This window comes from Alexandromys fortis, unplaced genomic scaffold (genome assembly GCF_014885135.2).
Source record: "Alexandromys fortis isolate MF-2015 unplaced genomic scaffold, M_Fortis_MF-2015_v1.1 scaffold_123, whole genome shotgun sequence".
Taxonomy (NCBI): domain Eukaryota; kingdom Metazoa; phylum Chordata; class Mammalia; order Rodentia; family Cricetidae; genus Alexandromys; species Alexandromys fortis.
Genome location: NW_026068003.1, coordinates 1,366,950 through 1,390,504, shown reverse-complemented (window position 1 = coordinate 1,390,504; position 23,555 = coordinate 1,366,950). Strand labels below are relative to the sequence as shown.

Here is a 23,555-nt window from a genome sequence, read left to right as displayed (position 1 = left end):
GCACTGGCATTGTGGAGCACAGTGTAAGAATCCTGAACTGAAAGGAAGACTGAAGCCATGGGGAACACAAGTGTTCCAAGGCCCTGGTCTAAGGAAGGAGAGAAATAATACTTATAAAGAGAGTTGTGAGTGAGGATGACATGATACTGGGCTGTGAGTGAAGAAAAAAAATACTGTCTGAGTTGCAAGTGGCTGCTCCTACCTGCAGTTCCCTCTGCTGCAAACCCTTTCTGTACAGGACCTGCACGCCGGCTCCTTCTCACCTTCAGCTCCCTGCTCAAAGGCCGTTCTGACCTCCCCAGCTCCAGCTGTAGCCTGTCCTCCTCATTTAGCTTCTATCAGCCTGTTTCTTTCCAAACACCATCATCATGTTATCTGTTTCCCTAGTTATTGCCTGACTCCGCCTCTTAGAATATAACTTTCCTGAAGGCAAGGATTTTGTGTCCAATAAGTATTTGATATGTGAAAGAAAAATGGATGGATGGATGGATGGATGGATGGATGGATGGATGGATATGGATGGATGGGTGGGTGGATGGATGGATATGGATGGGTGGATGGATGGATGGATGGATGGATAGATTTGTAGGTGGGTGAATAAATGGATAGATAGATTTATGAACGGATGAATGGAAGGCTGCATTATGGAGGCAGATGGACAGATGAATGGGCAGATGGAATGATAGGGGTGGACTTGTAGGTAAATGGATAGTCTGTGAACAAACAAATGAACAGGATGACAGGTGGTAGGTGGGTGGACCAGCAAGTAAGTAAATGGATAGAAGAATTGATGATTAGATAGAAGGCCAGCAGATGGATAAGTTAGTGGGTAGGACAGTGAGGATCAGTGAATGGGTAGGTGAATGGACGATTGGATAAACAAGTAGATGGCCAAGTTCTTACTGTTTTGCCTATTCAGTCTCATTGAAGATTGCCTATTCAGTCTCATTGAAGATGCACCAATACCCCTAGGGAGTGGTTCCTGGTGTGGTTCTGTAACAGACTCAAGCCTGATTGGCGGCACGGTTTCATGTGTGTTCTGAGAAAATAGAAAGCCAAGGAGACTTTTAAAACTAACCGAAGTTCTCCCTTAGAGATGTCAGGACAGGGATGGAGCCTGGGTGTATATATTCAAATCCTTTCAAGACAGAAGGGAAGGGGTGTGAGTCCTTAGATTTATCTTCCTGAGAGACTGAGAACTGCTACCATTGACAGAGTTCAACATGATCCGCAAGGACCAAAACGGCCCCCAACTTCCCACGACAGTGAGAAACCAGGTACCCCATCTTTATCAGAACTCCACAGTGGAGGGCTTGATAGCCCTTATGCCATCTGCCTCTTGTCAGCGGAGACATAAAGCCTGTATTGGAATTTCATTTATATAGACACTCGGTGACTGCCATGTCCCTGATCCAGGGACACTGCTATTGACCAAACCTGGGTTCTGCTGCCTGCTGACATCAAGGAGATGTGAACCAGGCCATTTGCAGGAGGGTCAAGATGTCTTGTCACACCTTGTCAGAGCCACAGTTGGAACACAGCAGGCAACTCTTGTAGAGACTTTCGTCCAATAACTATTTGTCGTGAGCCCCCTTTTTGGGGTGACTTCTGCCACGATCCTAGCCATGGCTGGTTCGTATATTCCAGGGTAGGGGCATGAGGATTAGGAAAGTTAGTTAGAAGGAACAGAGATAAGAAACACAGAGACTTAGGATAGTATCGGGAGGACCACTCAGTGCTTTCTGCATACTGAGCTCACCTGTGTTTCATTTTCCATACACTTTTATACCCCAATACAAAAGGGGGAAGAAGGCAAAAGACTGCTTTAACGTGATGCAAAGGACAACCAGAACAGTTACTAGTCCCAATACTTGAGACATCACATCACTAATTCTTGAGAAAAGTATTTGATGCTTGGGGCAGTGAAAACACCCTAGACCAAGTGTCCCTAGGTCAAACCTCCTATTTCAAAAGAAGGAGCAGAAGTATGCTTGGATTCTTTGACCTTTGCTCAGGATAGAGTGGATCTACCTCTATGAGCCATTCCAATGTCTAAAACACCAAGCAATCACGCCCTAGGTCAGGTGTGTAGCCACACTTGTCAACAACTTTGAGCGAGCAAAATCAACTCAGACTCTCTGACCTTCAGACAACGTGGGCTAAGCTCACATCTTTGAATCTCTACAACTATTTATCTCTCAAAGCTCAGTTACTGGGGGTTGAGAAACCAATAACTCCAACCCACAAGCATCAGAGCTTAAGCTCTGTGTGAGGTCACAGGGACCCCAAAACAAGGAACAGGTAGCCCCTGCTTATGGTCTAAGCCAGAGAAACAGACTTAGTTACAATGCTCCCAAAAAACAGCAGTGTATTCCCCTAACCCAGAGTCCGCAGAAATGCAGGTGTGTGCTCAGTGGGAAAGACAGACAGAAACCCATCAGCTGCCTGGACTAATGTGCCAACTTTCCCTCACTTCACAGGCTCCTGCCCTAAGGGATACACCCCTATTTTATGATTTCATATGCTGATAAAAGCCTATCTATAACTGTACAAATTTATGCTTATCATTATTATACAGGAAGATAATAATTGGTTTCCTGCATAATCCAATCTGGTTTATTTTATGCACTCAGTGTGCACCCTGCTCAAGAAGAAAGTACTAATTATCTCAAGGGAGTGAGGACGGACTTACTCTGAGAAGATCATGAGCTTTGCCAGACCACAAAGGCCCAGCACAGGGATGAAGAGGTTAAAAACTCCCAGCTTACCTGGAAAACTAGGCAGGAGATACAGAATCAACTCTAACTAGTTTCAGTATAACAGTGTCTCTTAAGTCTCTTCATTGAAAAGTCAGGGGTGGCTGGTTCCAGGGGTACCACAAAGCCCCAAGGGCCCATCTGACTGTACCCTTGGATGTTGTGGCTGCTGTTTTGCTTTGTTTTGTTTTCAAACCAGTTCCGTGTAACCCAGACTGGCCTCAAACAGAGAATGACAGTGAACCTCTGATCCTCCTGCCTCTGCCTCCTCAGTGATGGTGGGCACCACTGTGCCTGGCTTATAGGATGCTAGAAGTTGAACCTTGTGCATGCTAGGCAAGCACTCTACCAGCTGAGCCACATCCCAGTCCCCTAGGTGTTGTTCTTTTTCAACAAGGTAGAAGCTACATCCATGGTCAGCTTCTCTCTAAGGCATATGATAGCTACCAGCTGTCCAGATGCCCACATTATAAATGAAAAGGGCACTTCACGCACACACACACACACACACACACACACACCAGGACCATGGGAATATATTAACTCAGAGAAGAGCGCTGTCTCCAGAGGACGATGGTATTGTGGTTGGTTCAGCCTTGGTCATTTGCTGTGGTAGGGCCCAGAGAAGGCACACTCCTTCCCAGACATGTTTGTGTCCTCTGAAAGAACCTGTCCTCCAGGGCACACAGCAGGATGGTGGACACCCGACCTAGAAACCCAGAAACAGCTAGGATGGAATGAGACAAGATGTCAGGCAGTGACCAGGACCCCTCCAGCCTAGCACAGATGGGCATTCAAGAAAGAGATGACCCAGGGACCACAGCACCAGCAGCAGCACAATTCTCTCCTTCGCTGAGTCCCCAGGGTCTCACTGGATCCTCTCCAGAGCCCAGTGAGGATGGCTGTGATGCCTTCTGTGTGCTGTCAAGTAAACTGAGCCACATGATGCTTAAGTATCATAGCCACCAAACACATGGTGGCTATGTGATATTTGGTGGGTGTGATATTTAAGTATCTCCAAGGTTCTCACAGCTTGATTTGAAACAAAAAACAAGTCTTGTTGAAGGAGCTGCGGGTTGCATTCCTGCCGCCCTGCTCCCAGCCGCCTGGCTAGCTTATGCTCCAAAATAACAACACACAAACTGTATTCATTTAAACACTGCCGGGCCCATTTCTATTAATGTGTGTAGTACCGAGGTGCGCTTTCCGAGAAGATTCTAGCCTACGTCCATCCTGGGTCGGAGCTTCATCGCGTCTGCCCCAGAGAGGAGAGCTATCAAGTCTGAGCTCATTTCCTCTTCCTCCCAGCATTCTGTTCTGTTTACTCTACCCACCTAAAGGCTGGCCTATCAAATGGGCCAAGGCAGTTTCTTTATTAGCCAATGACCTTCCTCCATCAAAGTCTGTGCACATGTATGTTTCTGCATGTGTGTTAAATATGTATTTGTGTACATGTATGTGCCTTTCATATATGTATGAGTGTATATGCAAGTGTGTGTCCATTTATGAAAGGGTGGCAGCAGCAGGTTAGAGGAAGCTCCCAGATGTAACAGGAGGGCTAATTCATATTAGCAGAAGCACACAAAGGTCTCCTGTTCCCTCTACCCAGCCATCAGCCCCCCTCTCCTTCCTGCAAGAGGCCCAAGTACCTTTTCACTAACCAGATTCTTTCTCTCAAGCAGGCGTGCCCCCCAAGGAGATCCGTGAGTATCTACCCAGCCCCGTAAGTACCCCCATCAGTCCTCAGGCAGGAGGTCCCAAGGCCTCTATTTCCAGTGCTGCAGGCCCCAGAGAAATGCAGGTATCCAGAGTCTGTCTTCCTAACCCACTCCTCTGTGACAGTGGCCTCTCTCAGCTACTCAGACCAGCAGGAACATGACTTAGCTCTTTCCCTTCTGCAATTCCTTCTGGGTCGTCTAGACCACAGGGCACTCTGCAGGGCACCCTGCTTCCTCTCTAAAACCTCATTGTGAGCCAAAATTGAAAGACGTCTTCAGCAAGGATGCGGGTTTCCAAGGAACAAAGAAGGTAGAAGGGGGAGCATGGCTGCTACTGATCCTAAGATTGAGCCAGATGATGCATTCTGTCCTCATAGGCATCTCATCTAAAGCTAACATACTCCCATGTAGGTTCCATTAGGTAGGAGAACAGGCTCAGAGAAGTGAAATCTCCTGGCTAAGGCCAAAAAGTTGTAGTGATAAGTAGGGGAGTCAAACACCCCCACCCTGCCAGCCCATAGATCATCTCCCCAACAGCTTTTTTTCATAAGACCTCCCTGCAAAACCCCATAACCCAACATGGTAACTCCAAAGAGAGCTGAGCTTCAGGGTTAGGGTTTTATTGGCTAAGATGACACGGAAACCCAATGCACACAGCATTGCCGAGAGCCAACTACAGAATAAACCATTTTATCCTTGATCTTAGCCATCTGAAGCCTCCTCAGTCCAATTCTAAACCAGACTCACAGAGTTATGACATCTTGAAGATATCATCTGCTGGAATAAATAGAAAACTCAAGCATGTGTGCTACATTCTGCCCTTTCTGATCCCATGGCAGACATCACTAGTCAATCCCCACATCCTCATTCGCCAAGCCCATAGCTATCCTCAAGAGTTTTATCCTTAAGCCTTTCACAGTAAGTTCAAACTGTCATTTAAGAGAAGGCCTGATGATTGGGCTGGAGAGATGGCTCAGCGGTTAAGAGCATTGCCTGCTCTTCCAAAGGTCCTGAGTTCAATTCCCAGCTACCACATGGTGGTTCACAACCATCTGTAATGAGGTCTGGTGCCCTCTTCTGGCCTGCAGGCATACATGTAGAATATTATATACATAATAAATAAATAAATATTTTTAAAAAAAGAGAGAGAGAAGGCCTGATGGAGGCTGGAAAGATGACTCAGAGGTTAAGAGAACTGGCTGCTCTTCCAGAGGTCCTGAGTTCACTTCCCAGCAACCACATGGTTGCTCACAACCACCATGTGAGATCTGGTGCCCTCTTCTGGCATGTAGGCCACTGTAGAACTTGTATACATAATAAACAAATAAATCTTTGAGAGAGAGAGAGAGAGAGAGAGAGAGAACTTACTAGTTAGCTCAGATTGGAACCAACTTCCTGACTTGATAAATCAGGAAAGATAATTGGAGAAGCTCCTAGCAAAACCACAAAGCAGATTGGCAGAAGAAAATTCATATCACCCCAATGTACATACATGCATGTGCACGTGCGCACGCGTGCGCGCACGCGCACACACACACACACACACACACAGTGCTCAAGACAGTACACCAACTTCAGGCCCAGAGCAATGGCACCAGGGTTCAGAACAGTTATTGAGACAGCCCCTTCCATCAGATCCCAGAAAGCAGATCTTGGCTCCCCTGAGATCTCCCCCAAGGACAGCACTTGTCTTCACGCAGCAGCCTGGTGGTGGAGGCTGATGGACAGGAAATCATTCCCAGAAAAGCCTGCCTAAGCTGTGCTCTTGACATGGAACTTGTTGGACTTAGCTACAGTTGAGCAAACAAGCCCTGAGAACTCCATCTGCGGTCCCTGGGGCCTAGGACTCTTCCCCGCCAGTGAGGGCCAGGGAGACTCACAGCTTGCTGTCTTTCTGTCTGGATCATCCTTCCAAACCAAGAGGCTCCATGTTCAGCCTGTGAAGAAGGGCCAAAGCCCAGGCACAGAATCTGCTGGGGTGATTCAGAACGGCACGTGCCAGGCTCTCAAAAGCTCTGCAGAAGCAACCTCGCTTAGGAGGCTCTCAGATTAATCCTGGAGTGGCCAGAACTTCAGACAGAGTCCTGTATATTTTGACACTATTGATGGAGGCCCCACAGTGTCCAGAAAAGAACAAAACCCCCAAGGCCCAGTCTCCTCCCCAGATGTGAGAATTCTGTGTTACCTTCCCAGGGGTCCCGAACACCAAGTGTGGGCTCAGCAAGCCCTGCCTAGACAACTTCTTCGCATTTAAACTCAGCACTGGGGCTGCCAACGTCGTGGGCCCCTCCATGTGCTTTGAAAATGAAATGTGAGTACCCAGGGTGGCTGTGCTGCTTTGTCTCTCTCTCTCTCTCTCTCTCTCTCTCTCTCTCTCTCTCTCTCTCTCCCTCCCTCCCTCCCTCCCTCCCTCTCTCTCTCATCCATTTGAAAAGTCAGACATCAGAGCAGGCCTTTAAGGAACCGCCCATGCCTTTCCCAGGTTACCTTTGATTCGAGGTGCTCAAACAAATAACCATCAGCCAAAGAGCTCCCAGCTCAGCCACCCCTTGCTAAGCTGCCCCCATCCCTTCCCTGCACAAGGGGTTGAGCTGCTGTTGTCCCTGCTGGGAAAAAAAAAAGTGAGGCTCAGACAGGGACAACTGCCAAGCGGAAGGCATGTCTGTCCAACAGACAAGTTGCTGGGCTTCCGGGGTAAGGGATGCCCTGTGGGTGATATCTATGTACCCATTCCCAAGCTCAACAGTTAAGTTTATCCTGCTGTGGAGAACAAATGGGTCTTTCCAACACGATGCTGAATCTACACAATCAGTACTGGTCTGTGTAGTTGAAGCCAGAGTTCTGAGCTTCAGGATGTGCGGGATCCAGCAGCTCAGACTGCACATCAAGCTTGCTCTCACGCCGTCCTTGGCTCTATTTTCTCCTGCTGGCTGCTTTTTTCTTCCACTGAAAATGGGACTTCTCTGTGGATGAGAGAGGCCGCCACACATTCTGACAAATTAGCACCACCCTAGCACCTCACGAGAACCAGAGCAGAGCATCCCCAGACTGGGTCTCCTCATTCCCTTGGGAGTGGAAAAGTACTGCCCTCCTCAGGAGGGAGAGAACAGACCCTGAGCTGGTGGGAACCCCGCTGGGCTCCACAGGGGAACCAGCCACTCTAGGACGAATAAACTTCTCCAGTTTCTGCTTCTTACATCCTGGGGTGGGGGAATACCCTACCCTAGCATCTCAAAGTCCCAGGTAGGGGCTCAGCCTCTTTTCTGTGCAGACTGGTCCAAATGTGTCATGGACCAAAGGGCTTCACCACGAAGAACACAGCCCACACCACAGGCTTCCAGGATAAATCCTACAGCCCAAGCTGTGTTTCCTAGTGTGCAGGGAGTCATGCTCTGCCCCGCCAGCCAATTCCCAAATCACAACACAGAGACTTCTCATCAAATATGAAAGCTTAGGCTTGTTTCTAACTAGCTCTCATAACCTAAATTAACCCGTTTCTTTTCATCTATGTTATTTTACGTGGCTCGGTAACCTGTACACAGTAAAGTTCATGCTACCTGCTCCGTGTCCATGGAATCTCCTGGAGGCTCCACCCTTCTTCTTCCCAGCATTTTCTCTGCCCCAAAAGTCCTGCCTAACTATTGACTGTTGAACTTTTTATTAAGCCAATCACAGTGACTCATCTTTACACAGTATAATCAAATATCTCACAACACTAGTGACCTTGGGCCCCAGGAGTAAGCCTCCCAAGGTCCCCTTCACAAAAGCAGAACAAATTCCTTCTGCTCCTGGGAACGCTGGCCTATTTTATTTCCCTTCTTTGTCTGCAGCATCATGAGTCCAGTGAGAAACAACGTGGGCAGAGGCCTGAACATTGCGCTGGTGAACGGTGAGTGGTCGCAGGTGTCATCACAGAAGGTTCCAGAGTGGGCGATGGTCAGTTACAGCTAAAAAAACCAGCAAGGAGAAAAGGAAACACCCCTTCCGGGCAGCAGGGTAGAGAAGAGGGAAGGAAGGACCCAGGCTGGGACTTCCTATCTGGCCTCTCACAAAGCCAACAGGATAAAAAAATAATCATCCCTGACAATAAAAAGTAATGTGTTGAGCATGTCCTTCGTACAGCTTGAACCCAGATCTGGCCGACTCCAGCAACTCTTCCCTGCACTGCAGGGTCTCTCGGTCTGTGTATAGACGGGACCTCAGGTTCCTCGCGGATACTAATGGCTGGCACCTAACCTCTTACTGCTCAGAGCTCCCTCTGAGAAACAGTTCACGCTATGCTGCTCCCCTCTACCCTGATACTAGAAAAACCCACAAATGAGCACGCTCTCAGAGACGCACAACCCCTTCCAAAGCCCCCGGGTTACTCCAGATGGCTCTGAGACTGAGAGGGCTTGCCAGGTGAGCCTGCTCCCGTCTACAGGGAGACGGGCCCCTAGCCCTGCCATGCCCTCTGCAATGCTACCATCTAGTGGTGAAGGCTGAGAGCTGCGTCTTTCCTTCAGATCACCGTTTTTGCCCCCAAAAACGACAAAAGCAATTCAGACCCTGGAAATCTGAGGACCTTTTTATCATGGGAAATTTAATGCCTCCAAAAGGAGAATTTGGCTTGCAGATCTCCCACTTGTGTGGGAGCAGTTATAACCATGTCCTTAGGACAGTTTCTCAGAAAATATATCTAGTACACTTTCTCTTGTCGATGTATTTGTTCCGTTTCAAACCAACAGCCCATTGAATTTGTGCAGAAATTAAGGACAAAATGCTGAATCATGTGTGAGCAGCTGTCACGGCGGAACACAGATTCTGGGTGGTTATGTTCTGTTGTGCACTGGATGTTCAGCTTGTGCGATCTACCTCTCAAATAAAGCCCAGCCCAGACAGTATGAGGCCCCCACTGTGCCCCTGATGACCTTCCCAAGACCTAGTTACATTCAGCTCTCATTCTGGTTTTAGGGTTTACACTACCCGTGGGCCAGATTCAGCGAAGTGACAGGCAGGGTGACTCACGTTATAGGAAGTACTCTCTCTCTCTTTTCCCTAGGATCCACGGGACAGGTGACGAAAAAGGGCAGCTTTGACATGTACTCTGGAGGTAGGCACCTCTGTTGGCACTGATGTCATGGGGGTAACCTTTGCTCTGGAAGGGAACGTGTGGACACTAGGATGGGAAGGTTGGGGGGTGGGGGTTGTTCTGTTTTAGACACCTTCCTGGGGTCTGAGTTAGACTCAGGCACAGATCCTTGGAAGAGAGTTGAAGTATGATGGCTTATGTAGAATCTGGTTTCAAGAAATGCTCACGGTGGGTCAAGGAGTAAGACCGGAGAAATGTGAAGCCAAGCTGGGGAATTAGAGAGCTGTTGCACCACCATCTTGGACATAACCCAAGGGGGGTGTACTTGAAGTACTGGTTTCTCCTCGCTTCCTGGCAATTCTGACAAGTGGACTCTTGAAGCCATGCAGAGTTCTTGGTTTAAAAAAAAAAAAAGTCATTGTTGTCATTGGTACCAGACAAGTGTGCCCCCAGTGTTGTGCTGAGGATGAGGGCATATGGCCCTAGCACCTACTCAAGCCCTGCTAGGGAGAGCACCTGAGAAAAGTTGAGGCTGCAGAGCTCTCTGGTAGACCCACGAAGAGGGCACAACCTCCTAAGGTCCAGATAGGGCCTCTGAGAGGTGCCCCTCTTCTCCATCTCTCTGTAGAAGATGTTCTGCATAGACATGTTTTGGTTTGTTTTTTTTTGAAACCTCTGCTTGTGGCTGGCTCTGAGGACATCACTGTCCCCTTGCTTTAACACAACAGGCAGAGCAGCTCACCACGGGCTGGAATCCAGGGATCTGAGTCCCAGGAACAGCTTGGCTGGTGGCTTGATGCTCTGTAGGCGCAGTCTTTAAATTCTTAACCATTTTTGAATCAGTAGCCCTGCATTTTTATTTGGCACGGTACCGCACAAATTATGTAGCCAGTTCTGCTAACAATTTATAGCTCCATTTAAGGGCCTGTATTGTATGTCCCAGATTGTCACGTGTAAATTTCACAGTGATGCCATAAGCAGGGCCATGGGCCATGCTTGTCTCAGACCACAGAGAGCTGTTTTGAAACAGAGTTTCATGTAGCCCAGGCTGACTTCAAACTCATTATGTAACCAAGGATGAGCAACAGCCTAGACTGTGGTAATTTAGAAGATGCTGTGAGGCCTTGGATAGTAGAGATCTACGAAGTTCTGATCCTCCTGCCTCTTCCCCCCAAGTGCAGGGACCACAGGTGTGTACCATCACACTAGGTCTATATGGTGCTGGGGGGCCAAACTCAGTTTGCCAGACATGCCAGGCAACGGAGCTATGCATCCTAGTCCCACGCCCAGGGGACTTGACAATGCTACTGCCACCACTCCAGGTCACACAAATGAAGTCCCTGATGTCCTCATATTTTCCTGCCCTCAGATAAAGCTGCAGGAAGCTCCAAACCCCCCCCCCCAATGCTGGCCCCCATCTGACTTCCAAGCTCCCCATCAGCCTGGCCCAGAACCGCCCTGAGTTGTTAGGGTAGAAGAGAAAAAGGATCCAGCTGCATTTCTCCTAAAGACCAGTACTTTTCTTTTCTTCTTTTCCCAGAACCCAAATTCCTGATAGAGTTCCTTGAAAAAATTCCAGATAGCACGCTGGTGCTAGTGGCCTCCTATGATGACCCAGGCACCAAGTAAGTGGGAAACATCACTTGTTAGGCCCATGCGGCGATGCAAACCAAATACTTTACACCTGCACACACTTTCTCCCTCTCCTGAAAGCCCCGCCCTCCAGCTAATTTAGCCCGAGGAAAGAATCAGAGAAGTCTGGGAAATGAAGTCCAGGTGTATGCTGTGACCTTCATTACAATGATGGCAAAGTCTTCCCCATCCAGTAGCACTGTCTGGTTGCAGAAATTATAGCATCGTGTTATATATTATATGTGCATATAAGAAGATGCGCTGCATTGCAAATGATGGTGGGAAAAATATTAAGGACTTGCAAGGGTACTTGCTATCTTAGTGTCCTATTGCTGTGAAGAGACGCCGTGACCAAAGCCACTTTTATAATAGAAAACATCTGATTGGGGCTGGCTTGCAGTTTCAGAGATTTCGTCCATTATCATCATCATGGCAGGAAGCATGGCAGCAGACAGGCAGGCAGGGTACTGCAGAAGTAGCCGAGAGCTGCATCCTAATCTCCAGGGAGAGAGGAGGGAGAGAGAATGAGCCTGAGCCTGGCATGGGCTTTTGAAACCTCACAGCCCATCCCCAGTGACCCACTTTCTCCAACAAGGCCAGACTTCCTAATCCGCATAATCCAGGCTTTCAAGTACATGAGTCTACCAGAGACATTCTTATTCAAACCATGACACACAGCCTCTAGGGCAGAAGGAGTAAAATAAATACATGAGCTCCTTAGACTGGTGAGGTGGCTCGCTGGGTAAAGAGCTTGCTGAGTAAGGCTGAGTTCAAATTCCCAGAACCAACATCAGGGATGGGTAGGCATATCTATAGATATCTATTCATATCTATAGATAGTAGCCAGCCTGTAATTCTGGCCTCTGAAAGCCAAAACAAAGGATTGTCAGAGCAAGTAGGCGAGCCAAGCTAGTCATATCAGTGAGCTCTGTGTTTGACTGAGAAACCCTGACTCAAAAGGATAAATCAGAAGAGGGATGAGAACGACTCTCGACATACGCATGTCTATCACATACACACATCTGCCCACACACATCAATCATACATGTACATGCATGTACAAACATATGAGAAAAAGAAAACATCCACTTGTGCTACACAGCTTGTTATGACTAACTGCACAAATCATTTAGTGAATGCCATAGCCAGCTTGGCTTGTGTGAACACACACCTGGTATTCACACACTGGATCCCCCAAGAGCACATCTGTGTAAACACACCCCTGGTGTTCACACATTGGATCACCTAATAGCACATCTGTGTGAAAACATAGCCGCACAAATCTTAGAACGGATCCCATTGTTAAACAACCTGTGGCCATGTTAAAATGTTTATGATTTCCACAAGGGGGAGGGGTAAGCCCCACCTTTCACTTAACTCTTCACGACGTCCCATTTTTCCCACATGAACATGTGCAGTACCTGCAGACAGGGTAGTACTGTTCAAACCGCTGTCCAGCCCCACCCAAAGCTCTCTTAGAAAGTCTCAGCCCCCAGCCCAATCCAGTTAACTTTGAGAGACTCGAAAAGTAGGTGTTATGTGTCCAGGTAGACAGTGGGCTCCCCCACTGAGAGCCTCACTCTGTTCCCACCCCCATCAATGTCCTTCAGCCTCACCGCAAATGTTCTCTCTGGTCCTCTGCAGAATGAATGACAAAATCAGGACGCTCTTCTCCAACCTGGGGAGTTCCTACGCAAATCAGCTGGGCTTCCGGGACAGCTGGGTCTTCTTAGGTGCCAAAGACCTCAAGAATAAAAGCCCATATGAGCAGGTGGGTTCCTAGCTGCCTCCCTGTCTGAGAAAGGGCCGGGTGGACAAGGTGCTGCAGCGGCTGAAAGGACAGTCAGTGCCATAGGCTACATTGTTGGGCAGAAACTACACCCAGAAGCAGAAGGGAGGACCATCCCACGGAGGCCAGGGAGCAGAGAGCAAGTGCCTGAGCTAGTGACTTGCTCCTTTTTCCCTTTAGTCAGGCCCCCAACTTACATTAATCCTCCCTGGAGACACTCACCCCGATATATCCAGAGGAATATTTTATGAACCTCCTAGCCACTTCTCAGTCCAGCTAATGGGCAATCAGATTAACCATCACCCACATTTAGACATCAGGCCTACTTCAAGACAGCCTACTGGAGGAGGAGAAAGAGAATATCCGTGGCCTCTGGGTGGGAATGCAGGCCCCAGACTGGGCTCTAGCACACACAGGGAAGTCAGGACACCGGGCAGAGCTACGCTGCACTAGCCAGGCAGATATTCTTTCTTCCTCCTTGTTGGGAAGGGTCCGGATTCATCAAAGGCAGATGGCCATACAGCAAGGACCCGAAGATATCCTATGTTCCCATACTGGTAACACATTAAAGAAATCACATGAAGAGTTCCCCAACTGGGAGAGACACACACACAGAAACAATTCCTCTCCGTGCCTCAGTTTCCCATGCAGTAGGGTGGAACCATAACAGTATGTGCTTCCCAGGGCTGCTGTGCTGATTAAATACATAAGGCAGCTTGGGATAGCACCAGGCATGCCACAGATGATCAATAATTCTTAGGATTCTTCCTTTCCATGCTTTTATCATTGTGATTTGGGGCTTTAAGGGAGAAGGGTGAGCGCTCTCCAAGCTCTCCCCGTCTTTGGTGCCCCTGTCTGGCATAGTAGGCTCCAATCCCGTTTCTGGGATCTCAAGCAAGTTGTGGTTCTTCTCTGAGCTTCTTGCCCCATCTGGAAAATGAGGCTGTGGCAAAGGTCAGAGAGCCCTCCAAGTGCTGAGGGTCAGTGTAAATGCCGTTGCACAAGTCCTAGACAGCCTTGCCCACTGTCTGAAACACCTCTCTTCTCTCCCCAGTTCTTAAAAAACAACCCAGAAACAAACAAATATGAAGGCTGGCCGGAGTTACTAGAGCTGGAGGGCTGTGTGCCACGGAAGGTGTTTTAGAGTGACCATGGCCGGAAAGACATACCCAACTGACTTGAGAGCTCAGGTTTGCTGGATCTGTGCTGATGGACGCTGACTAGGAGGAAGAAGGGAGAAGCCATATGAGATGCGCTGACCATCCCACACACAATGTGACTCACTTCTCTGAGGAAACAACAGCTTCCCATGCCCCACAGTGACCAGCCTGGGGATGGGCAGCCGCACGGGGCCTGCAGAACCAGCTGTGGTGGACACAAGTGAGACCTTCCAAGGCTGCCCCTGGTTGTCTCCAGAAGGACTGGCTGCCTACACTTAAGCAGGATTAAATTCTAATTTTTGCTGGTTTTGAACCTTGCAACCTCTCCGATTTGCTGTGGTTCTCCCTGGGATTGTACTGGTCTAGTCTCAGGTAGCATGTGTTCTGGGTCTGGACAGGTAGGGGAAGCTCATCTGGCAGCCAGGATGGAGCCTGGGTTCTCAAGATGGACAGGAGCAGGGAAGCCTAGGGGACATCATTCTTGACATACTCTTTTAAGACAAGTCACAGGTAACCCAGAGCTGGAGAAAAAGAGGAAGGGAGTGGATCTAAGGCAGAGAAAGGGTCTGCAGCACTGAACAGGTGTCTAACATCTGCCTGGCTCTGGATTCCCCGGAGGTAGACTGGGAAACAAGCATTTGAGGGCAGGTATTGTGTCTGGGGAAAGAGACAGTCAATAACGGGTGTTTTATGGGGACCATCTGAAAAGCAGGGACTCCCTCCCACACCCTGGATTAGGCACAAATCACACCCAAACACCTATTTTCACAGAGAGATCCTTTATTAAGCGGCGAGAAAAGTCAGCGTGGCTGCTTTCTGACTCAGGCAGAAAACAGCAGCAAATGACCTTGCAGGTGTAATTTTTAAGAGGAGAAAAGGAAAAAATCCCCCTGTGTTGGGATGGGCTAGAATGTGGTGGTAATGGAGATAGGGGATGAGGGAAAGGGGGAAGGAACAAGGGAGAGGGAGCAGAGGTCTTTGTCCTGGAGAGACGAAGGACTGCCTCTGCAGAGAGGGGAGACTAAGTTGGCTCGTAGGCAAATGGAAGTTTATAAAGGTAAATGGGGAAACCCCGTGTTAGGATGAGCATGTTAATTAGGTGAGCCGAAGGGGACTTTTGATTGGTGGACTTTGGTAGTCAGCCTCAGGAGGAGAAAGTAGACAAGTAAGGGACTAGACCTTGGTGGTTAGCTTTGCGAGTGTAACCCAACCGTGTTCAGCAAGGCAGAGGGAAGGGGGGAGAAGGGCAAGGCCAACCGGAGCCACATGCTCAAGTGGGCTCGTGTCCCCCCAGTGTTGCCAGCCCAGCTACTGGAGACTAGAGTGAGATCCCACCGGAAACTTTGGGACTTGTAACGACTTACCTAAATTGTTCCAGTTTAATAAAAACTCGAGAGTTAGAAATTGAGATAAAGACTTGATAAATCCAAGGACAGCAAACAGTTGATTGGCTGACCCTCTCTCCATGTTTTTCCCAAACCATCAGCTCCAGAAATCCTTCTTCTCTCTTCCTGACCTCTCTAGCAGACCTCCTCAGTCTTCCAAGAACTCTATGGCTAATCCCGGTTACCCAATCATTGACTCCGTCCTTTGTTTCAAGGAGGCTTTATGAGCACAGTAGAATGTCTATACAAACAATTCTTCCACAACAGGGACTCTGTCTGACACACACACACCTGAGGAATGGCAGTCCTTCCGCTCTGGAGAAGAAGGCTGTTTATATACCAAGAGCAGCCAACTATTTGGCAAGGCAAGGCTGTTGGTGTCATCCTTCCTGGGGGGGGGGGGGGGACGGACTTATCCACCCCACGTAGGGATGAAAGGCTATCGATGTCTTCACAGTGAGTCACCGGCCAAAAGATGCCAACGCCAGGTGCCGGTAGACCAGTAGGTGCAATGAGAGGAAAAAGAATCGTAGCAGATGCCAGGGTCTCGGAGAAGAGTCCAATCTCAGGCTCTAGACCAAATCCTAGTAGGGGCTCATAGGAGTGTGTACTGATGTTAAGCTTTACTAGGGGAAAATCCCCAGTAGTCTCAAATGGTAAGTTTCTAAGCCCCAAGCACAGGGAGGGCTTTCAGGTATGTCAAGGGCCTGGTGGAGAGAAGATAGAGTTTGGGGACTCTGGACCAGGGGATTTTATTTGTTATGATACACAGGCTTTGGACAAGCTGAGCTCAGGAAACTAGAAGATGCCCACTCAGCCAGCCCATTAGCCCCTCTGATTCGGACTCACCCAGAATGTCTTCAGGAACAAAGAGGGCTTTGTAGAAACACCTGTGTCCACATGAACACAATGCTTCAGAAGCCCACCGTGGGAATTCACATTGGCAGACAGTTTTCACAAACACCTTTGGATTCCTGAAAATGTTTACTTACAATGAGCTGAGATACCTTAGAGGATTTAAAAGAAGCCAATAAAGACTTCCAAAGTGAGTTCCCGGCCAGAGACAGGAGGACTAGGCAGACAGCTCTTGGTGGTGGTCGCTATTTTAAGAAGAGACCTAGGTGGCCACCTGGGTGTGTAGACAAGGCTGAGAGCCTGTGACCAGCTCAGAACCGAGGAAGGAGCCTCCCACAGATGAAAGTGCTTGAAGACGCAGCAGAGGAGGGGGAACCGCAATACCGCACCCAGGTCCCCAGCCCTATGATGGCTTCTTATGGTATACTATTTTTCTCATCGCTGTGACAAAGTATATTCTGGAAACAGCAGGAAATTGATACTCACAGTCTGTCATAGTGGCAGGAGCATGAAGCAGCTGGTCACATGACAACAGCAGTCTGGAAGAGACCGATAAACGCTTGTGCTCAGCTTGCTTGCTCAGTTTTATTCAATCTGGGACCCCCTGTCTCAAGGAACAGTGCTGTCCATTTTGAGGGTGGGTCTCCCTATTTCAGTTAGCTCAGGATGTTCCTCACAGACATTCCAGAGGGCTGTCTCCTAGATGAGTCTAGAACCTGCTAAATTGTCAAGAAGCATCGTCACAAAAGGTCAGCTTGACCTGTTCTTTAGAGAAATGCCTTCCTAGACGCCTGGGTTTCCCTCACCCCTAAGGGCCATCAGCTGGTCACTGACAGTGGAGACAGAAAGCTGGCTCATTGTCTTAACCTGAGCCCATGAGCTTCATCAGAAGCTGGCACTTAGCCTGAAGTATCCTGTCCTTCCTCTCCCTTAGCAGGGTTCCCTAGATGCCAGGCCCTAATAAATCATCTACAGGAGACTTTGACAGGGACTGAGGTCCCTGAGTGCGCCTAGCTAGATGAGACTCCGTCTGCACCTGGGCTACGAGACGAGAGCGCCATTCTGTGACCAGCTAGCTGTAGTGTCCGGGTCCGTTCTCCAAGAGTGAGGAGCTGTAGGCCAGGAGCCTCGCCTGAGGCTGCCACATGGCTTCTGCTATGGAACAGGACACATGCTGTCCCATGCTGGAAGGGCCAGGCAGATGGCACGTTCAAGACCCACTGATCTCCCCCTCCTTGTCAAGGTACAATGCCCCACTGACATATCCTCAGATGCAGTGTAGAAAATGAACTCGCGTGTCCAGCACCTGACTCTCTGAAGCCCCCAAGGAGACTGACACCGGAGGCGGCCACACAGCCTGGCAGGGGTGAGGGTCACAAATATGACCAACACTGTGAGAGTCAGCCATGTTTTCAGGGTGTGGCAGCCATGGCAAGGATGACCGGTTCAGCTCAGGATGGAGGCCGAAAGAACTTGAGTCTAAGAATGTGACTGCGGAGTATTGGGTCCACATCCCCCTGACTCAGTTTCCTCACTCCTCAGTCGTTAACCATCCGCTGGGCTTCTTGAAGCAGGACCCATGGAGCAGGGTCACGTACACATCAGAAGGCAATGTGACTGCTCCAGGGTTATGAATGAGAAGGACCCGAGACACCTTCTCCATTCTTGGGGCGGGGAAAGCATTGAAAGAAGGTAGCTTCTACGGGAGCCTCTCCATCAGACAGCAGATGGGACAGAGGTGTGTGGCTGGATGGGCAGACTGTAAACAAGGCTGGAGGGCTGGGCGCGGGAAAGAGACTGAATGGGTGGGCTGAGCACCAAACAGTTTTCTGTGCCAGGCAGAGAGCTTGGATCTGGGACAGCGGTGATGTGTATGTTTAAACTGGACATGGAATGGCTACTGTTTTATCTTTTGATTCCTCAGTGTTATGTAGAGAGGCCAAGAATAAGTTTCGGCGTCATCAAGGAACAGAAGATGACAGGCTAATGTGGGATGGGGTCTAGCAGAAGGTAAAATAAATGAGACTTGAGGCTGACTTGCTCATTGCTGTAGACAAGCGTCAAGTATCTCTTCACACTAATGGCGGCCTCTGGATTTGAGGTTTGCACATGCTCCCTGGCTCCCTGCCAAGGCCTGCTGCATGCCTCTAGAGTGAAGCTTAGGCCCTGTGCATCACCGTGTTCTCTTCAGGGGCTGAAATTCTGATTCTCACCAGCAGATGGCAGCATAGGAATGAAAGGAAGGGCAAGGTTGGCCCCTCCGCGCTAGGGAAAGAGGTTGAACTGGCTGTCTGAGTCTCACCAATAGAAAGAGAAGTTACTGGCCACCCTTACTGATAACATCAACACCTCACCACTGGAGAGGATCGAGCCTCACTTCATCACCTACCTCTCACTTCAACCTCAGGACAACATCATGAAATAGGAACCACAGTACTCCTGTGCACACACAATAAGAAGGGTCAGAAAGGCCAAGTGACCTGCCCAGACCCACCGAGGTGAAGTGCCTCAGAATAAGGACTGGACTCTCAGCCGGCCTCTGTTGTCATTGGAAACGCACCTTTCAGATACCATTACCCTAAAGCCACTCTGAGGTAACTGGTTCTCTCTTCCCTCCCTCTGGTCTCCCCATTGTGCAACTCCTCTGAGGACATTTGAAAATTGAACAGGACCTCAGAGTCAGCATCCCAGGTCTCTGCTATCGTGGCTTTGGGAGGAATGGAGACCAGTTGATTACAGGGTTTGGAGTATCTTTTTCCAAAGCGCTCTTTCTCTCTCTCTCTCTCTCTCTCTCTCTCTCTCTCTCTCTCTCTCTCCTCTCTATGTCTCTGTCTCTGTCTCTCTGTCTCTGTCTCTCTCTCGGATCCTGGATTCCCGCAACTGGCTGTTGGAAAGAAGAAGATATTTATCCCCATTTTGTGGATGAAGAGAAAGAGGTTAGGGAGTGTGGAGCCACCCAGTGAAAAAGTACAGAGAAGGACCAGAAAACACCTGACCCTTGGCCCTCCTCTTCCCTGGGACCACTCTCTTACCTCCTGCTCGTGTGCAGTTGTCTGGACATTGCACTGGGTCCGCCAGAGCTGGGCTTCAGAGTCCAAGAGAAAGCTCAGTCCCTAGGCTCCTGGGCAGCTTGCAACACCTATCAGCAGGAGTCCAGGCAGATGAGGGAAAATGGAATGAGCATGTAAAACTCTCTCCCTCCACCCCACCAGGGAGTTTGACTTCAGGTTGGCTGCTCCAGCTGATAGCCATTTGGGCCTTTGCAACCTGCAGTCTCTCCCGGCAGAAAGGGAGCTGAGCCCAAGCCAGACTATACTAGAAAGAAAGGGAGCGGAAGACAAATGCCTGTCTTCTTAGACAGATGTGGGTTGGAGAGGATACATTCCAAAAACAGTGGAATTCAAAGTTGCAAATGACACATGGGGTGTAAGGGGGTGAGTGTGTGATGGTGCATGTGTGTGTCTGTATGTGTATGTTGGTATGGGTGCTTTGGGGGTGAGTGTGGAGTGTGTGTGGTGGTATGGGTGCGTGGGGGGGGGCATGTGAGTGTGTGTGAGTGTGTGTATGTATGAAAGAATGTGAGTGTTACGTGAGAGTATAGGTGAGTGGTAATGTGTGTGTATTGTGAGAGTTTGTAAGAAAGTGTGTGAGAGAGAGTGTGTCTGTGAGCTTGTGTGTGTGTGTGCATGAGTGTGAGTGTGTGCATGAATGTGTGTTTGTGTGTGTGTTATTTGCATATGTGCTTACCCAGATGTGTGCGTATGGAGGCCAGAGGTTGACAACGGGATGACTTCCAATGTTACCGTCTGCTTTGCTTTTTGAGACTGGTTCTCTCACTGTATTAGTTAGAGGAACAGAAGAGATAGAAGGAAGTGTGTGTGTGTGTATGTGTGTGTGTGTGTGTGTGTGTGTCAAAGGGAAATTCATTACAGAGGTTTATAGACTGTTGTGGTGGCTATTTTTGGTTGTCAACTTGACATCTGGAACTATCCAAAACCCAGAAGTGAAGGGGCACACCTATGAGGGATTTCTGCTTACTTTGAAGTGGAAAGATCCAATTTTAATTCAGATGTTGAGGTATGAAGACATGCCTTTAATCCAGATGTTTTGAATGAGGAATCCTCCAATTCTAATCTGAGTCATGCTTCCTGTTGAAAGCCTATATAGGGATGTGGAAGAAAGAGGTTTTTGCTCTTTGCCTGCTTGCTCTTGCTCACACTAGTAAGTCCATTCCTCCAATAGCATTAGAGCATACTTTATCCAGCCTCATTAACTGAATGACTACTAAATTCTTGGACCTTTGGTTCATAGGCAACCACTGTTGGACAGCCTGCATATCATTCTAATAAATATCCTGTCTATATATGAAGAGATTCTTTCTATAAGTTGTGTTGCTCTAGAGAACCCTGACTAACACAGCTGTGTTCTGGTCCATCCAACAATCACTGTCTCCCAACGGAAAGGTCAAGAATCTAGTAGTTGTTCAGTCTATGATGCTGGATATCTCAGGTGGTCTGTGTATATGGAGAAGTAGGTCCTAACACCAGCGAAGGAATGCTCAGCAGCAGGGTAGATGACCTTGCCAGCGAGAGTGAGGGCAAACAGGCAAAAGGCAAAAGACTTCTTTCTTTCATGTCTTTTTTTTTTAAGCTCCACCTAAATGGAGGGGTGTGTGTGCATTTAGGGTGGGCCTTCTGGCCTCAGATGATCCAATCAAGTCCCAGGGCTGTACCCAGTTGTTTGGGTTTTAGTCGATTCCAGATGTAGTCAAGTTGACTAGCAAGATTAGCCATCACACTCACCAGAACAGTAACTTGCTATTTCAGCTCCCAGTATCATAGGCAAAGGTCATGTTCCCACATGTAAGTGGTCTTCATACGTGTATAGCATGCACTTTACTCACCCAGCTGCTCCCTAGCCCCTGTCATGACCTCTTTCGGTGAGTGAGGCTGTGTGGAGTCCACTTCATACTTAGACTGTTTCAGTAACTCACCCATCACTGAGTGACACTTGAACTACAATGATGGGACTAACGCTGTCCTAGACCTAGGAAGAAACCAATAAACAAGACAGGACAGATCCATTCCAGACAAGAGAGGTGAACAAAAAATAATAATAATGCTTCAGTTGCCAAGCACTAATTCCCTGTAAACCTGGGAGTGGGGGGATTTTTATCCTGCTGGTCCTCCACCACCAAATGTAAAATCCCCTGCGTGTATCCCATTAAATCTACTCCATGGCAGACTCTGTGCTCCAGGAAAGGGGAGGCAGCAGGGTGTTCTCTGTCCCACATACTGGGAAAGCCACTGCATTTAGATGCCAGGTACCTGAGACTTACCATCAGGTACAGAACTCAGCATCGTTATTATCAACGCAGAGACACTGGTGACTCGATGCTCTGCAGAAACCTCCTTTAATCTTCAACACCACAGGATGGAGCCACTGGAGCCCCCTCTGGTCCAGCATAAACTTTTATTATTTTATTTTTGATTGATTTAGAGAAAGAGCCTCATGTAGCCCAGTCTGGACGTGTAGCCCAGTCTGGACAAGTAGCCCAGGATGGCCTTGAACTCGCTAGGCAGCTCAGCAGGAGGTGATTTCCCCACCTCTACCTCCTGAGTGCTGGGGTTATAAGCACACACTGCACCCATTTCAGTTAGTGCTGGGGACCAAACCAAGGACTCTGTGCACTCCAACTACATCCTCCGCCCAAAGTAGGGGTGTATCAGCAAGGGGCGTGGTACAATCAATGCTCTATTAAAATGGGGGCTTCAACTTACATGAACTTACCCACTCACGACCCTGTGGGTGGATGAATGTGGAGGAGGGTCAAGTTTCAGAAAAGTTAAATCTCGTCCACAAGACTACACAGCTGTGAGGGGCAGAGCAGTATTTAATTCCAAGGTGACTCCTGCCTTAACCTCTGCCGGTGTCGGAGAGGGACCTGGAGGTAACAAAAAAAAAAAAAAAAGAGTGACTGCTAGGGGCACTTTAAGAACTTGGCCTCTGGCCTGGAATCCGGACTCCAGACATTTTCCTGGCCTGAGCCCAGCCGGCTGCCCTCCGGCCCTCTCATAGCCCTGCCCTAGTGAACGGCACCGCCTGCTCTCTAAGTTTCCGCTCCAGAAGAGCCCCTCCCCGTTGCCTTCAGAGATGTCCTAATAATAAGGCTGTGCAGCCTGACACTGATGTCCCCACACAGGACCATGGGACACCCCAGCTGCCCCAGAAAGCTCAATGCTGGCCTTCTGCTAAGCAATGCCTGGTCAGAAGGGGAGGCCAAGCTCTGTGTCCTAGCCAGCCTGAGGTCACCTGCCACACCTGAACCACTCTGTCACCCCTGCTTCTCCACCTTCCCAGTGGTCTTGGTTTTCCTTCCTGAGAGATGGGCAGGAAGCTGGGAGGTTAGGAGCCTCAGGGATTCCAAGAATGTGGAGAATGTGCATCTCCGCAACCTGACTGAAGTGATCCTAGCTTTGAGAGACACCTTTGTGCCTGCAAGAATGAGTCAGGAAATAAAGGGGAGCCCTAGCCCTAAGAACCTCTTAGGACCTGGTTTCTCAGATCAGCTCTAGCAGGGAGGACTCAGAGCTCGTTCTGAAGCCCATTGGAGCCTGCTACCCATTTCATGTTGTGGGAACAATCCAAGGAAGAAAGTGGGTCCCAATAAGCTGAAAAACAACATGAAAGCACCAGAACCCAATGATCTTACAACAGAAGGACCTGAACACCCTAACACAGAAGAAGTGGAAAAAATCGACTTTATGAAAGCAATAGAGTCCCTTAAACAATATGTAAAAAACACCTTTATAGAAATGGATGAGAAGTATAACAAAAAGTTTGAAGAATTGAGTAAATACGTACATGAGACCCTGGGAAACCAAGAAAAAATGAACAAACAGGTAATGGAAACAGTTCAAGAATTGAAAACTGAAATGGAAGCAAGGAAGAAAGCACAAACTGGGGACCAGCTGGATACGGAAAATCTAGGTCAACGAGCAGAGCCTACAGAAACAAGCATAATCAATAGAATACAAGAAATAGAAGAAAGAATCTCAGATTCTGAAGACACCATAGAGAAAATAAACGCACTGATCAAAGAAAACAGCAAAGCCAACAAATTCTCATCACAAAACATTCAGGAAATATGGGACACAATAAAAAGACCAAACCTGAGAATAATAGGAAT

At 48.7% G+C, this 23,555-nt stretch overlaps 1 protein-coding gene and 1 long non-coding RNA gene across 5 annotated transcripts in view; one reads left to right on the top strand and one right to left on the bottom strand.

Annotated features, from left to right (window-relative positions):
• Fam3d (FAM3 metabolism regulating signaling molecule D) overlaps window positions 1-14,447 on the top strand; it is a 28,852-nt gene extending 14,405 nt beyond the window's left edge. For 2 of the 3 annotated variants that reach the window (XM_050161123.1, XM_050161122.1), the window contains exons 4-10: window positions 4,436-4,459; window positions 6,668-6,785; window positions 8,305-8,363; window positions 9,516-9,566; window positions 11,086-11,170; window positions 12,822-12,948; window positions 14,021-14,447. In XM_050161123.1, coding sequence (XP_050017080.1) covers window positions 4,436-4,459; window positions 6,668-6,785; window positions 8,305-8,363; window positions 9,516-9,566; window positions 11,086-11,170; window positions 12,822-12,948; window positions 14,021-14,110 — 554 coding nt within the window. In that variant the 3' untranslated portion in view covers window positions 14,111-14,447. The remainder of the gene's footprint in view (window positions 1-4,435; window positions 4,460-6,667; window positions 6,786-8,304; window positions 8,364-9,515; window positions 9,567-11,085; window positions 11,171-12,821; window positions 12,949-14,020) is intronic. The other variant, XM_050161124.1, reaches the window with a different exon arrangement.
• Window positions 14,448-14,600: 153 nt separating this feature from the next.
• On the bottom strand, window positions 14,601-22,304 carry LOC126513023 (uncharacterized). Of its 2 annotated transcripts, XR_007595233.1 has the most exons (5): window positions 20,405-22,304; window positions 19,399-19,505; window positions 16,853-16,905; window positions 16,361-16,485; window positions 14,601-16,218 (listed from the first exon to the last, which is right to left on the bottom strand). It is a non-coding gene; the product is annotated as an uncharacterized lncRNA (long non-coding RNA). The 2 variants fall into 2 exon arrangements; XR_007595232.1 differs by having other exon boundaries at window positions 14,601-16,485.
• Window positions 22,305-23,555: the final 1,251 nt, after the last annotated feature.